Here is a 17,273-nt window from a genome sequence, read left to right as displayed (position 1 = left end):
GGTTAAGGGTGGGGACTTGGGGGAAGGGGTGGAGTGGGCAGGCCAAGAGTTGAGCCCCCCACCCCTGGTGCTTGCAGAGTAGGGGAAGCTGCCGCTGCTGCTGTGCAAGGTGCTTCTCCTAGCCTACGGCACCTTCAGCCTCCTTGCCTACCTCATTGTCTCCAGTGCCAGTTCACTGTGCGGGGTAAGGAGGGGCACCTCACAACTATAATACTGTACTGTATGTACAGTATGTTTGTAAACACACAGCACCTGCACACTACTCCCCCACCAAGCTTCACACTCAGCAATGATGACTGTAATATTAAATGGTTTCTTTAAAATTGTTTAAAACTTATACCTTTATTAAATTGCTTGTTGAAAATGTATATAATGCCTTTTGCCTGGCAAAAAAAATTTCCCTGAAACCTAACCCCCCATTTACATTAATTCTTATGGGGGAAAGTGGATTCGCTTAACATAGTTTCACTTAAAGTTGCATTTTTCAGGAACATAACTACAACCTTAAGTGAGTTGTTACTGTACTTGCCAATATATCAGCTTTTTTTTTTTTTTTTTTTAGTGTACATGTGGAGGCATTAAACATCCGCTTGGTTTTTTTTTAAAAGGTTCTGAGCACCCACTGGCAAGTCTAACAAGTTAGCTCATGGCAATATATTTGAGTCAAGATGTTCATTTGTTTCCAAGACCGCAAGGAAAGCCTGATTATGGATGACAGACATCGATATTTTCACCCTGCAGAAGCAGAAACTGAAGAGTCAAAATGGTGACATGAGGACCCTTTAAAGGGAAACCAGTTTGAAATCACTACCATTTTTAAAAAATTGTTTAAAGTAGTGTCAGGTATTTCACCTGCCTTTGAGTCCCTCTGCTAATATTTGTGGTTCTACAAACACACCCTCCTATTTCACAATGTTTTTCTCTCCTCTACTGATGTATGAAAGAACACTTGAAAGCTGACCTCTGTACAAAAAATTCAGTGAAACCAACTATATACAGAGAAAAATACTGTTTCCTTTTTTCAGTTATAATACATTGGTTTTACTTGTAATAAGTGGTTAAAAATTCAGACAGAAGGGTAGTTTTTAAGTTTACAGCATTCCTTTTGCATTTAATACTTTGAGTTTGATTATCTACTTTAGTTGGAATTCTGGAAAGCGACTAGTGTACGAGCTCTGAATGCTTCAGAAGTATTTTAAAATTACCTAAATTATAACTTCAATGTGTGACGGAAAATCAGGTGGGTATTTGTTGCTAGACACTCACACTTTGGGCAGACTGGCAGAAAGTTTCACTATGGTGTTTGCCCTGTCTTGATCAGGTTTTTAAGAATTCATTGTGTCGATTGATAATATGCAGTAGCTCCATTTACTACAACTCCTTTTGTTGCTGAGATCAGAGGCTAAGTGAATATTATTTAATTAAAAACCTGGCAAATAAGGTTGTTGGAGCCTAATGAATAATTGTTTGGCTCATCCTAACATCAGATGGGCATTAGCAATGCCCTCAAGACTTCCTCATGTAAGTCAACACAGAGACCTCTGAGTTCCGTGAAAGCCTTCTCTCTTACTTGTTGTGCAGAGACAGGGTGGTGAAGGATACTATGTTGTCTCTTATGTATATTGTATATTATGATATGTTGTACAAGGCATCTTGGAATGCTGTACTTGAAGCAGAGAGTAAATCCAATCTAGCTAAGGATGCATAAATATTTCCATTATAATCCTCTATTTTCAGTAATTACTTGTATAAAGCTTTTCCTTGTAGCCTAAAATGGATTTTTTTTTTTTTATTACAGCACCCCTCTGAGTTAGGAAAGCATTATCGCTGTTTTACAGACAGGGAAGTGAGGCAAAGGGTAAAGTAAGCGACTCACCCAAGGTCATATAGGAAACTTGTAGATGAATGTCAGGTCTCCTGAGTCCAAGTCAATACTCTACCTACTAGATCACCCTATTAACTTGGTCGTTTCCTGACGTGAGCACTTAACCACACAAACGCAAAGGGAACTTGACAGTTTTATTTAATGGAATCTGCTAATGTTTTTAAAAAAGTTAATAGGCTAAAAATCCATTAGGCTTTTCTGAAGACAAAAAATATCTGGAAGTGTAGATGTTAAGAAGCTTTTCCAGGTAATGTAAAAGGGTTATGCTATTTTCAATTAGTGCAAAAATTAACACAAGGTAACCACTTTCCCCATCTTCTTCTAACTGAACCACAGAAGTTGGTTTATTCCAAGAAACTCAGGGTGCAGGCACAGACATTAGTTCCAGCATTAGATTTTAGTTGGCCTGCCAGAGTAATTGTGCTAATTTATTGATAAGATGGTCAGTTTGCACTTACATGGGATGACGATGTTCACAAGGGTAAGATTCACTCAAGGGGACTCTAGGAAAGCAAGGCACTGAGGCAAAGGGTAAATTAAGTGACTACAACAGGACCTCCCCAGCACTCAAACTCCATGTTAAAGGCTTAAGTGTTGAAGAGGCTGTTGCACAATGCCGCATTTGCACTTGAGTGAATGTCACCTAAAACTCAAGCAGTGAAGAGTTAAAGAAACACTCAGTGTAACTTATGAGCAGAAAAACTGCCCTCTTTCACTTTTGGAAATTTGAAGCTATAAAAAAAAATCACCTTTCAAAATATCACAGCCCCTCTCAGAAATCTAACATACAACCTTGGATAGATCATTAATTACACTGGCACAGGTACTCTTGGTACAATACCACTGCCAGCCAAAGGAATGTACAAGAAGTAAGAAAGAACCCCATTATCAAGGGTTTAATGATAGCTATCACTTAACAAGATGAAGCCTGAATGTGGCAAACTGGAGCAAGGGAATGTCTTCTCACATCAATACCCACCAGACTTTCCACCCCTCATTTGTGAAAAATATTTAACAAGGAACATGGGTCTCTTAGCAGCAGGCTTTTGATTATACATATCAACAAGATAACAAGCATAAATGAGTGAAGAAGATATTATGCAGGAAAAGAACTATGAGAAGAAAAATCCTTGTGAAGCAGACAGGTTACAAGGTTAGGATTAAAGCATGAGTATATTTTGTGGGTGAGGGAGAATGAAAATAAAATAATGCTGCATACACTATGATATTTCTACCCTTTTTTAGGAAGATCTATATCCCAGAAGACAAAAATACTTAGGTGCTAGGAGGATGTTCACTGATCCCAATATGTTTAGAATAGCATATGTCTAGATCTGTAACTGATGGAATTCCTGGCCCACTTATCCTAAATAGAATAAACTGGGGCTCTGCACAAAACTAAAAACCAGTCAGTCAGTTAGAATGATGGTGCAATCACATTACCAGGCTGAATCTTGTGAACTGTACTTCAACTTACTTTGGAAGATGTGGGTTTTTATTATTGTAACATTTTCTGAAGGTAGTAAATACTAGTCATTTTAGCTGAAAGATTTACACACGCAAGTGTTACTTATTCTTAGTATCAGAAATTTGGAAGGGGAGAGAGAGAGACTGATTTTTTGGGGTGGGGGGGGCATGGGGTGGTAAATGTTACACTTGCTTTTAAAAAATGTGTTGTTGCAGTGCTGAAATTCCAATCCAAGAACTGACTAATCTAATATCACTGATGTGCTGGAGGGAAATCTAAATTCTGACATGAAGGGAAGGTTGGAGCAATTGCTTGACCTTCAGTGGAGTCAGACCTGGAGAGAGACTACTACTAGAAAGGACTTCTTCCTGAGCTTCATGGAATCATAGAATATCAGGGTTGGAAGGGACCTCAGGTGGTCATCTACTCCAACCCCCTGCTCAAAGCAGGACCAATCCCCAACTAAATCATCCCAGCCAGGGCTTTGTCAAGCCCGACCTTAAAAACCTCAAAGGAAGGAGATTCCACCACCTCCCTAGGTAACCCATTCCAGGGCTTCACCACCCTCCTAGTGAAAAAGTTTTCCCTAATATCCGACCTAAACCTCCCCCACTGCAACTTGAGACCATTACTCCTTGTTCTGTCATCTGCTACCACTGAGAACAGTCTAGATCCACCCTCTTTGGAACCCCATTTCAGGTAGTTGAAAGCAGCTATCAAATCCCCCCTCATTCTTCTCTTCTGCAGGCTAAAAGACTAAGCTTGTAAAAAGACATCTGAAAAAGCAACTTTGCCTTTGGAAATTGCATCAAGGGGTGGCTGGTATTTAAAAAAATAAGTCCTGTCCCCTGAACCCCCTAAAAAGTTTTAATGGCCCCATCAATTTCCAAACTGTAGAAGCTGAACCCTGCACTATTATTTTCAATTTACAAAACACCATCTATTTTTTGGGAACAAAAGTATACACATACCTCCAAAGTAAGGGTCGTCTGTATGCACAGCGGTGCTGCTTCCCTCTTGTTTATTAAAAAAACCTACTTTTGCTACATGGGAAGAAAAAATGGATGGTTCCTCCAGTCTTCTCCCCTGTCCTTTTTGCAAGCACATACTGATACAGAGAGAGTACTCAGAGGCTTGGAAGAAAGATTTGTGAGAGCCCCTTTTAAAATTTTGGCTGCAACTCCCCATCTATACTGGTTCGTGACATGACACTACAGTTTAACAGGGGGTAATAACAAAGAAAAGGTGATCATTTCAGCTCAAGCAGGTCACAGACATGCTGGGAAAAACATAGGTTAGGTAAAAGCCATGCAAGTTATATACCTGGTCTTGTGGTCAGTCCTCTGTCTGCAGCTGGGCGGGCATCAACTGGCTCAACTGGGCATGTGCAAAAAAAATAAAAGCAAACAAAAAACCCAAAATGATAAGTCAACTGCTCTTTTGTTGGGATAGTGCAGGAGAGACATATGCCATAAACAAAGTTATAATAGCAGCAGCTGGAAAAGATTTGCCTTAAATTAATCCTGGAAATAAAAGGAAGGCGATGGGAAAAACTTCAATAGTGTATTTTGTCACTGACATGTACATCCAGCACTTTATATTCTGGATACTGCTCAAATTAGAAACTATCAAGATCAAAGAATTTTACAGTGAGTAGGGTAAGTCTTTATACATTATATGCTTAGAAACATCTTCCTGACTTTTGATTATAATTGGGAACAGGAATTGACATGAATCCTTGTAGCAAGTTTTAATCATTGCTAATTTCTACACACCCACTAAATCTTAGTTTATTTTTCCAGATTAACAACTTTTGAAGGCAACAGTTACAGGCATTAGAGAAATATATAATAATGTAGTTCCTAGTATATTTTGGTTTGTATGCAGTAAAATTGTCCATCTAATTAGATTATCTTCCATTTTAAAAGTGGAAAGGGACTTGAAGAACAACCATATTTCTGTGCCCCTCATTCGCATCTTTTTTGGTGTTATTCCTCCCCTCCATCGTCATTATTTTTCTTCTTTTATGCTACTTTGTGCTTCTTTGTTCCAGTTGGCATTGGAAGTGCCAAAATGGCACAAAGAACTTGGTTTCTGCTTTTGGTTGCTCTGGAAATAGGGTGCAAAGTACCAGATGGCTTGTGAAAGTCACAGCCTGGTTTTCCAGATCCACGGTATTTAGACAGGGTTCTGTTATGCATTTGAATTTTGGGATGGTTATCTGAACTTTCTGATTAGTGATGGTGAAGCCGAAATAAGACAAAGGAGTTGCTACTGAACAGCAGGGTGAAAATGGGAATTTCTGTCTTATAGGAAATTCTGCCATTTCAACATTTGCTTTTATCCTGAATTGGGACAAAATTTGAAATTTCAAATTTTTTGTGGAATGGAATTTCTGAATATAAACCACAGTGACAGTCCCAAAATTAAAATGTTTTCTTTCAGTTTACTGACCTGAGCTGCTTAGTTTTGAGTCAGTTCAATATTAAAATGCATTTTCCCAAAGTGGTGAATTGCCTCATGGGAGTTGTCGTTCAGAGGCCTCATGGCCCCATTCTCTCCCATGGGCCAGGCTCCCTGACTGGACAACATTTCCCAGAATTTACTCCAAGTCATGTAAGTGCCACGATGCACCACACTGTTCAATGAGAGGGAAATCCACGTTGCTTTATAAAAGATGTCCTCCAGGGAACCTGGCTCATAGGAAAAAAAGGAGGGTCCCAAATTACAACTCTCAAAAGGCAATGTGCTGATAGGGAAATGTAGTTTAATGTTTTGTTGAACTGATTAGAAACAAAACAGACTGGATCAGTTAAAAACAAAATATGCTGGTTTGGGTTGAACTGAGACAAAATAATGTTTTGTGGAAAGTGCATTTTCTGACAGGAAATCAGTCAGATGGAATGTTCCCAACCAGCTCTGCTATTGAGTGTTGAAAGGGGCTTTTCTCAAGGGGATTGCACTGCTTTCTTAGCACACTCAATGCTCACCTATATGGGGAAGTAAAGATGGATCAGTTATCAAATCATCTTCCTGACAATTCAGAGCACCATCAGTAGCCCATGTGATTGCCTTCACAAGATATACTAGAAACTGCTTTTTGTACAATGCTAAATAAAAGTACAGCCACTAAATGTTTTCTCATCTAAGTCTTTTGCTAGGTTTCTCAAGAGGAAGAGGAGAAGGGAACTGTTTGCTGTAAATTGGTGTGGCTACATGTGGCTGGCCCAATACTGATGGGGATGGGGATGGGGGAAATAATAATAATACTCAACTCTTCTACGGTTCTTATCATCCATAGTTCTCAAAGTACTTTATGAAAGGAAGGCAAGTATCATTTCCCCCCATTTTACAGATGGTTAAATTGACACACACAGGGAAGTGACTTGCCCAAGGTCACATAGGAAGGCTAAAGCTGGGAACAGAACCTCAAGATCTGCAAAAGTAACTAGTGATTTTGGAATCTTCCATTTCTAGGTGCCCAATATGAGACACCTTAATGGGGCCTGATTTTCAGAAAGTGCTGAGCATCTGCCTTCTGAAAATCAGGCCCCTTTTAAGGTTTTTCTAACTGGACACCCTATATTGAGGCACTCAAAAATCATTAGTCACTTCTGAAATTTTTGGCCTGGCACTCCTGACTCCTAATCCACTGCCCTTGCTGTACTACGTTGCCTTCCTATTATAGCATGTAGACATCCTTCCTGTGCAAAGTAGGCCTTGCAATTCTGTGCTAGTGGCTTTAGTGCTGTCAGTTACTTGGCAACACAAGGGGATTGTCTGCAATGATAATTGTTTGTATGCTTAGGGAAGAAGAGCCAGGGCAGCTGGAAACAGAGTAGAACAACCACAATGCACATGTCTGCAAAACAATCCCCAGGTAGGGTTTCCTCACATGGGGAACAGCAGGTGGGCATATTTCAGGTCATGAGGTGTGCATAAGGGAGAGCACTGACTTATAGATATGTTCTTTGAAGAAAGGGTGGGTGCCGGAGGAAGATGTGAAGTGGTATAAGTCTGTAATGTACAGGATGACTATGTGCAAAGATATGATAACCAAAGTACTAAGACGACACATGGTACACTGCAGTCCAAGTTTTCAAGTAGTACACTAATTCTGCATGCTCCAAAACTGTTTGTATATATACTGACCTCATTTTCACATGCAAATATGGTAATTTTAGGCACAAATCAGCAAGTGCACAAAATCGGAGCCCAATGCTATTTACCATAAAATTTTGGCCCCAGGAAGTTAATTATTGTACCTAATTTTTTTCATGACGGGATGACTATGCAGGCTTCATTCAGTGTGCCCTTGCGTCACTTTACATCTAATATTAAGATATCTGAGGGGAATATGAGCATTTCTAGCACTTATATATGTAACTTTTATTTAATCTGGAAACACCCACAATGTGCTTTTTCTTTCCAAAAGAAAAAGAAGGGGCAGTCCTTCCCTAAAGAACTTAAAATCCAAGACAGACCAACTGGCAGGGGTAGTGGTACAATTTTCCATGGAATCAAGAGAGGTAAAAGTGGTGACTGGCCACATCACGATAGTGTAAAGTTATGTTAACAAACAGATAAATAGTCTATTCCTCAACTGAGGACAACTGTGTCTGTCAGGGGAAAACGCATAGGGTGAAAACACTGGCAAAAACTCCTATTTGACTTCCACGGGGCCAGGATTTCACCTTTAGTTTCTTCAGAAGTGTTAGGGGAAGTATATCTAGCTTAGCTAAGCTGAGCTGAGCTGAGCTGACCTAGACACTGGCAAATGTGATGGCCATGCATTACTAACTAAGCTAGAAATATGTTAATTTGTATTATAATTCATTGCTAAAATAACAGTACCTGTGAAATTCTCTTTTCCAAGTGTTTAAAATACAATATGACTCATTTCTTGGTCTTATTACGTGGACTTAAATTATCTTTTTTAAAACTAGAAAGGAACAGATTTTGTAAACCTGTCAATATTTCACAGTAACTGGAAGATAACTCACATGATCAAAGATCTAACAGTTCATGTAGGTTTATATTCATCCTTGAATATAATTTACATTGGATATTTATTGGGAAATTAACTTAGTGTATACACGGGGAGAGTGGGGGACTTTCAGAAGTCTGAGGGGATTTGCTGGATCTTAGCAGGCTTAAACTTAGACTGCAGAGAAATCAATTTTTCATTGGCTCCTTAACTTCTAACCAACGTATGCAAACAACTGCAGATGGAAAGCAATTCTAAATGGAGAGAAACTGCTAAAATAACACTTATTCTTTTACACAAATATGCAATCCACAGGGAAATTCAGAATGAAAGTAAGAAGTCTCACACTTAAATCATCCCCCATCACACCAGCAGGATAAAAGGATGTCTGGATAGACAGCAGTTTTGCATATACTATATCCTGATGATTGCTTAAACACACCTCCAGAAGGGGGAGGTGCTAGATTGAAATACCAAATTATGACTTTAATGCTGGATTTGCTTTCACTTGTTCTTTCTTACCATCACTCAACTTCATGAATTCCTTTTTCAATGGTTAATTAAAAACATCTCATGCAGCTGTGACAACGTTGAGAAAAACACAACGTAACAGTTCATTTAGAATCAGTCTGCCACATAAACACATATTTAATTTACCTGACAGATATCAGTGTCTGTTTGAAAAATTTGTATTCTGATGTGCACGTTAAATCTAAACTGGTTTACCCAATACATTCATTGTAAGGGCTGCTTTGAATAATAGTGAAGTATATTGTCTACCAATACCACAAAGGAATAGCATTGCATTCATTTTAAATGTTTGCATTTAGGGAGTTAACACTCCCAGGCCAAATGACTAACACGCAGAATTTCTGATCACCAGTATTTCAAAAATTAGATTTACTTCCAGCTAAAGCAAAGCAGTATTAGCATCTGTAGATTGGCTATTCATTAAACAATGATCAAATTACCAAAACACCCAAGTTAAAATTGTTAGATCAACCATGTGCCACATTATCCAGAGACCGAGAATCTCCTCTAAGGGTCAGTCCTGCAGAGCATTCTTGGGTGGTGCTCAGCATCTCACATCTAATGGCTACTCCTATTATTTCAACTATTCATTATAGTGTATCTTAATCTCTCTACGGGGGTATTTTTTAATCCCACATGTACTATGATTAATTATTTGTGAAGCAACAACAACAATACGAATATTCTTGTCTATAAAGACCCTTCAATACTCCTTGAATAGCTATAAAAGATTTACAAAGTAAACACTGAAAGTGCCACAACAGACGAATGTAGCATGTATTAAAATGCCCAATAATCCAAAATTAAACAGTGTCTTAGTCAAAGCAGAGTTGTTTGTGCATCTTTATTAGGGACTTATTAAAAGAAATAAGAACCACACATCTAGATGCAATTTATCTGCCCGGGGAAGCAAGAGTGTCATCTTCAAGTAGCATCTATTATTCTTTCATAAATGCTCATTTTTCTGTTTCAATTAACCTGGACTGAGTTTCTCTCACTAAATTGGTGGAGTTTAATGTTTCCCTTTGTTAATTCATCTCAACACTTACATAAGAAGAAACTTAAGGGAAGTGAACAAGAAAGAGTTTTCTAGATTTCTGATTAATGCGGCTCAGGCACCTCGACAAAACCTGGCCTTTCTACCGCCCTGGCAGTAAAATGCCCAATTATTTTTAAATTTAATAGATTAGATAGACATTATTTAAAATTAAAAACATGAAAAGCATAGGATTGTCTCAACTGGTTATTCCATGAGCTACACGAAGTACTCCTTTAGAAGCTTTCACTGTCCAGTTACAAAATGCTGAGCGCATGCAGAATGCTCCGGCAATAAATACTGGAAAATATTCTAATCAGTAAAATTACATGTATACTTCTACCACAACGTTTTATTTTTAGTATGACTCTAGGGTAGTGTGCTTATTCATTTTGATGCTAGCAATTAAAAGCTGCTGTTTAAGTGATTTTAAAATGCACATACTTCTAACACATTAGCCCCATTAATTTACAGAATATCACTTAAATGTTGCTTTTTTATAATAAGGGGAGTAGATGAAATTCAACACAGATTTATGATGTAGTCAGGATTCTCTGTCCCATTAAGGAAGCCAGGCAGGTGCAGCAGACCATTTCCCACAATCAGAATGTATAATTTCCTAATTAAGTCAGAAAGGCCAAGATTTTCAGGGCACGAATCAATCATCACACACCAACTCACTTCAAAACACTCTGGGTGGGGCCTTCTCTCAGTAATTCTACATTACCTTCATTTTCAGTGTTGGCTGGGACAGAATCAACACCAAAAGGATGCCATGGCTGAAGGTCATCTAGGCTGAATTCTCCATCAACTGGAAGAAGTTCAACTGTGGTTTTAGTTTCAGTCAATGAAGGCATGAGGGCATCATTTCCATAGCTGATCCTGGGCTCAATGATCATATTGGCCAAGACGTTATCATCATAGTAGTTTTGCTCTTTCTGAAGCAGTTCATCTGAAAACAAATAAAAGAAAATATGTCGTCAATATATGAGGACTCTATTTCAATTTTCCTCTGATAGGAATTTATAATAGCAGCTTTTATTTTTTGTAAGAAGTTTTAAGAAAAAAAAATTAAAGGAAACGTTTGGCATGGTTAACATTTTTCATGCTGCTCGGTGAAACGTTTTCCAAATGCCTACAAGAAACATTTGATACCCAGTTTCCCTACCCAGAGTATCAAAGCATGGGTCAATATCCCTTCATTCTGGGGCATCTCATTCCTTTTGATGAACTCGATTGTTTTGTCCACATTTGGGAAAATTTAATTCATGTCAGTTGTCATGTGTTAAGGTGGGTGGAAACTATGAAGGAATAGCTTCATTCTTTCCTCTTCCAGTCACAGCACATCATTATCTCTGCAATGCTCTTGATCTCTCTCTGCCCCCTAATCTACAGCCCCAATACCACTTATTGCATAAACCTGGGTCTACTGGGACACTAAACCAACTTAAGGAAACAGCTATTTCTTTAATGCAATAGTTTGGATAAAGTATCCACATTGTAATATAATTATAATCTCAACAATCTCAAAGTAGTAGATACCTACATTATCAACCTATAGTGTGAACCTATAGAAGGTTCTATAAAACATATTGAATATAAACTTATGGCCAAAAAATGAAGAAAATATATGAATAATACAGTACACTCAATCCTCTGCAGAGATATCATCATCATTAATTAGCCAGATACACATTTGTAATATAGCACCTATTGTTTTTGGATTTGAAAAACTTAGGAAAAGAGAGGAACAGAGCACTTCATAGTCCCATATTTTAGGGACATATTTTAGCTGTTTTGCTTCCCAAGATGCTAAAAATTAGTTGGATAACAACACATGACCTTTCATGTCTCATCACAGTAATTCCTTGTAAACACTGTTGTGTCCTGTTGCCTCTGGGTGAGCAACTGTGCCCTGCCTCACTTTACAAGATGTGGAGGAGGACGGTGGCCCATGCCATAAACTCAGCATATAGCCCTCCAACAGTTAAATAACAACTAACTCAGACTCTGGCTGTCTGTGCTTTTAAACAAACAAACATATCCACATATACAAAAGACAGGCGCTTGGTTGCAGCACTTTAAGCCAAGGGACTGACCTGGCCTTGGAGTTCTGGGTTAACATCGAAGCACTCCCCTTCTGTCCCAGTCTCACCCAGCTCTACCCTCAGCGGGAGCAGCAACTCTTCTTAACTGTCCTGCTATCTTCCTGTTGGCCCGTATACCTTCTGGCCCTTCTGCGCCTCTGAAGGACTATATCTCGCTGGCCAAAACAGATTTTTCTTAAGCAGGAAGTGTCAGGACACCAATGCCTCCAGCAAGAGGCTGAGATGGCCTGAATGACTCTGTCACACTCCCATTCTCTCATCTCCCATTCCACTGACTGTTTAGGATTCTCTCTCTTGCATCATGCATCAAATCTGATTGCAAAGTCTTTGGGTACGGCCCATGTGAAACGTACCTGTATTTTGAGGAGCCTGGCATACTTTTGGGCATTTTAACAAACAGCTGCCAAGAAGGAAACTTGTTAAGAATTGCCAATAAAGTGGCAGCTAATTAATAATGCTGTTTTGAAAACACATACTTTTTTCAGACACAAGTGACTGTAAAGGTTACGCTCAGAGAAAAAAAAAGACAACTGGTGATGCAATAACTCTCATTAAGGATGGCCTCTTCATTCCCTTGTCAATACAAGCTACTGAATTTTTGTAGCTATACACTTACATTTGAATTTTGTGACGTTATAGAAAGTCAGAAATCTCCGCTATGCTGCCAGCCCTTTTAAGTCACTCTGAGGGTGCCAAAGGGGCTCAAGTCTGTCACCAGGGGAGAATTCACTGTGTGGAAGGGAACTACCTGCCAGTGTAAAGCTGGAACAGTTGGCTCCTGATCCATCCAACCTCCTGATTCGGTAATGGACATTAGGGAAGAGAGAAGACTGCTTCATTATGCCAATCCTCCACTGGCATAAGAGATTCTACGCTAGTGCAGAGATGCCAACCTTGCTCTGAGACTTTTAGGGATTTTTATGAAAAAAAAAAGAAAGAGAGAACTTAGGGAGTTTTCTTGGACCATTCTCTCCCCACCTCTGCCCTGAGGAACCAAGACCTCTCCCCTTTCTCTTCCCCTCTCTGTTTACGGCCAGGGAGGAGGGGTATCTGCATGTTCCCTTTAGACCCTGGCGGCCAGACCCAAACATGGAGAAAGGGAAGAGCTGCCCTTCTGTGACACCTAGGGCTCTTAATTACCTTGGCGGGACCTCTTTCCTGGGAAGATTGTGCTGGCCTGCTCTAGGTTCCAAGGATGAGTTAACGTAATCCAGCAGGGTCCACACAGGGCCGTTACAGCCTGTGGGTTGGGCAATGAATCCAGCAGTGCCCCAAGCCAGCAATGAGGCATCTATGGTGATGGTTGTTCTTTTTGTGTTGCAGTGGGAGGCATGTGAATGGGGTCCTCACATAGGCCTTGTGGGGATCCTTCCACCAATTCAGGGAGTCGAGAACCTTCTGTGGAATAGATACCCTTTTGCTCAAGCTGTGTAGGTGGTCCTGAGCCAGGCCTGGAGATATCTCGAATGCAGTCTGGCATGGGGTGTAATGAACATGCAGGCTGCCACGTGACCTAGCATCTGCAGGAAGGCCCGTGTTGTGGTTTGAGAGCTCCTCTGAAGGGTAGAGATGAGGTCGGTCATAGTGATGAATCTGTCTGTAGGCAGGAAGGCTCTGGCAATTCTGGAATCTGGGGTGGCCCCCATGAATTCAATGCGTTGGACAGGGTGTCGAAGTGGACTTTTCTGTGTTGAAGCTCAGTCCAAAGGAATGGAAGAGGGCCAGGGACTTGCAGGTTACAGACTGCACTCTGAGAAGGGACCAACACTTGAGGAGCCCGTCATCAAGACCATTATCCCCAATTATCATAACAGGGCCATCACAACCAAAAGCACTTCGGCAAAAATTCTGTGTGCAGTCAAGAGACTGAGGGGGAACACTACATATTAACACTGATCATTGCCAATTGTGAACTGTAGAAAGCATCTGTGAGCAGGATGCATCACTAGGTGAAAATAGGCATCCTGAAGGTCAAGGGCTATGAACCAATCTTCCGGATCTAGAGACTGTATTATTGTTGCTAACTTTAGCATCCCGCACTTCTGTGTCCAGATGAATGTGTTCAGAGTTCTGAGGTCTGGGACTGGCCTCCATTCTCTTTGGGTACCAGGGAGTAACTTGGGTAGAGTCACATCCTGATGAAGGGAGGGACTGAACTTGGTGACTCTCGTGAGAACAGTCCCTGAAAGAGGATTAGGGATGGGGCGAATGGGGATGAAGAAGTGAATGGCACAGCCTGATGTAATGACTTCTAGCCCCATCTGTCTAATGTGATCTGCTCCCATAATGGTCTGATATAGGGTCAGAGGTGAGGGAGGAAAGAGTGGTGGAAGAGGTGGGACCAGAAGGAGTGATTCATGGCTCTCAGCCAAAATATCAAAAGGACAGAGGAATTTTTCCTCTGGTATCTACGCCTCTTCCTGGGTGGTTCCACACCCCTCTGATATAAGTATAGGCTTGGACAGAATTTGATTTTCATTTTTTTTTTTTTTGTAATTTTGATGGATACGGATTTTTATTTTTAAGAATTTTTTTAATTTGTATCAACTTAGATTTTCATAGTGGTGTGAAATTAGGTAGGGGACTGAATTATTTAATGGCAGTAGATGTTGAGATTCAAAAAGCTAAGCTTTAGTTATTTGTAACAAGCCTAATTCACAGAATTTTGCCTATAAAATCTTCAGTTCCCACCACTAGGATGTTAAGGCTCAAAACAAAATCTTGGGCCTTTTGTTACAGGTACTGGTTTGTGCCGCTAGTCACGATGGTCCTGGAGGCTGCCCTGGAGCAGGCGACAGGATGTGTGTGTCAGGGGGGTGCGAAGGCATGAGCTGTACTATTAGTGCCGCTGGATGAGCTCTCTTGGTACCTGGCAGGAGAGAAAAAAGTCAGGTTCCTCAAGGATTTGGAGATCCTTTGAGAGCAGGAATCAGTTTGGTTCCAGTGAGGTAGGTTGCCGGATGACCGGCTGTGACATAGTTATTGGTACTGGGGACAGTGTAGCTGGCTAATCCGCACACCCCTTATACTCCTGGCTGCTACCAGGATTGATACTGGGGGAGCCAGAACTGATGCCAGTTTCTTTGAAGAGTCTTTGTGTATAAAGGGCTATGAATTGGGTCCAGATGCTGGTGCTAAATAAGGCTTCATTGTGTGGGAAGAACTCAAAGCCATTTTCAAGGGTCTGTGAGACTCAATTGGGGTGGGGAGGGGCAGTTAGCAGCCTCGGCGGTACCTGCACTGGGACGCGAGGTCTCCTTAGTACCTGACCTTTGGGGCAACTTCCCCTTCCTCTTTGACTCTCCATCAGGGGACTTGTGTCTTCTTTTTTTGGAATGCTTCCAGGGCTCTGAAGCTATCCCTTGAGACTTGCTTGTTGGAGCCTGAGCTGTGGAGATCACCAGGGCATTCAGATCTATATGCAAGGGTGAGGTTGGGCTCCGAGTCGGTAGCAAACCTCAAGCAAACCATAACTTGAGCCTGTCTTCCCTCGGCTTCCTAGATCTGCTCTTGAAGTCCGTGCAGACCTTACACTTCAACAGAATATGCACCTCCCCAAGGCAGTGTAGGCAGCTGATTTGTCCATTGCTGAGGGGAGAAGACCTTTTGCAGGTCTAGCAAGGTTTAAATCCGGGGTTTGGGGCATACCCTGAGCAAAAAGGGGGCTTCAAAGAAAGGAACCAAGGTGGGCAGGGAAGCCACTGGGGAAAAAGAATAGTTGGAGGTCCCGCCGAACACACAGAAAGTGTAAGAAAATATTAAGAAATAAAACAGAGAAGGGCAAAGAGTTAGCAAAACTAACCAACGGACACTGCAAGGGTCCATCTCAGGGTGCAGGTGTCCAATAAGGAACTGGAGTGGCGCTGGGTCCACCCATCTCAGATCAGAATATAAGGACATTTAGGGTGTAGTCATGGACCAGTGGACTCTGTTACTGAAAATCTGTGATCAAAGGTGCAAGGGTACGCAAGTGCAACTGAAGTGGAACAGCCATAGTGACATCTACTCAAAGAAGAGCTCAGGATCCTAAACCAATGCTCAGACCACTTGACCATGGTGTCTGCCTCTCTAAAGAGGTTTACTGTTACAAAGGGGGAGGAGCATGTGAAACAGTGACAAACACACTGTACAAAAATGAGAAAAAAATTCCCAACATGCCATCAACAGCACCTTAAAAGAATCGGACTACTTAAGCTGCAGAAGAAAAATGGAGTTTCCGTCCCTTGATTTAAATCTCTGGTTTTGGAGTTATAAAACAACTCAAACTGTCCAAACTTTAAATGACAAAGAAATAGTACAGTTCCCAGAGTCTAGAAAGCAAGCATAGTGAGGCCTGCCATTGAACTGTCAGAACTGGGGCAAACTTTTTGGTTGATTCCTTATCCTAGAATTGCATGAACACTGCTATCTTTCAGCATTTTTGTGAGAATGGAATTCAAATGAGTTATCTATCCTGGCAATATAGCAAACCACTAACTTCTACAAAGACTACCCTAAAATGTTCAGTTATTTATACTGACTGCCAAATTTCAGGGTCTTCTTTCAATGCTAACTTTGCTCAAATTATTCATGGCTTTTGATACTATCACACACTGTTATTCTTCAACAGAGTGTCCTCCATTTTTTCCAATCCTTAATTTTCCACTTCCCTGCAAAGGATAATTCTCTAAATAAACTCGTGGTCAGGGGGACACAGCTGGAGGCCAGAATGTGCATTCAAGTGCATATCAGCAGGTTTCTGTATACAGTGACTATCTTCATTATCAGAGCTGCAAAAAAAGATAATTTTCAGGCTGTTCCACAAGACCTCATCTCATATCAGCCCAAGCAGACAAAAAACCCAAACCAAAATCCTTTAATAGATGTTATCTTTCGATATAGCTCATTATGTCACTGTATCGTATAGGACTCATACAAAAGATAGCATTTTGGCAATATCGTTTTGCATTGTGAGAACGTGCTCAGAACTAACCACAACTCTGAAAATAACACACATCCAAAATCAGTGACAGAAGAACTCCCAGCAGCTCAGTGTTTGGATCAGATCCAATTAATATTCTACAAATAGGATTCTTATCTAGATCTATGGAGAACCCCCCAGTAGCAGGGCAGTTACCCTGCTCCGGCCCTGAAAGGGTTAAAGCCCCTGGGAGAGGGCTGGGGCTGCAAGAAAAGGCTAGGCTGATTGGGGAAGCAGCCACAGATGGGGCCACACCCCAATCAGGCCACAGCTGGCCGTATAAAAGGGCTGTGAGCCA

The 17,273-nt window shown here is 40.8% G+C and overlaps 1 protein-coding gene across 4 annotated transcripts in view; it reads right to left on the bottom strand.

Annotated features, from left to right (window-relative positions):
• APP (amyloid beta precursor protein) overlaps positions 1-17,273 on the bottom strand; it is a 303,941-nt gene that overhangs the window by 20,031 nt on the left and 266,637 nt on the right. For 2 of the 4 annotated variants that reach the window (XM_074971197.1, XM_074971211.1), the window contains 2 exons: positions 10,635-10,859; positions 4,677-4,730 (listed from right to left, as the gene is read on the bottom strand). In XM_074971197.1, coding sequence (XP_074827298.1) covers positions 4,677-4,730; positions 10,635-10,859 — 279 coding nt within the window. The remainder of the gene's footprint in view (positions 1-4,676; positions 4,731-10,634; positions 10,860-17,273) is intronic. The other 2 variants (XM_074971202.1, XM_074971220.1) reach the window with 1 other exon arrangement.

The sequence above is a fragment of the Natator depressus genome, chromosome 1 (genome assembly GCF_965152275.1).
Source record: "Natator depressus isolate rNatDep1 chromosome 1, rNatDep2.hap1, whole genome shotgun sequence".
Lineage (NCBI taxonomy): Eukaryota > Metazoa > Chordata > Testudines > Cheloniidae > Natator > Natator depressus.
The sequence above is the reverse complement of the archived record's forward strand: the minus strand, read 5'-3'. Positions and strand labels throughout refer to the sequence as shown.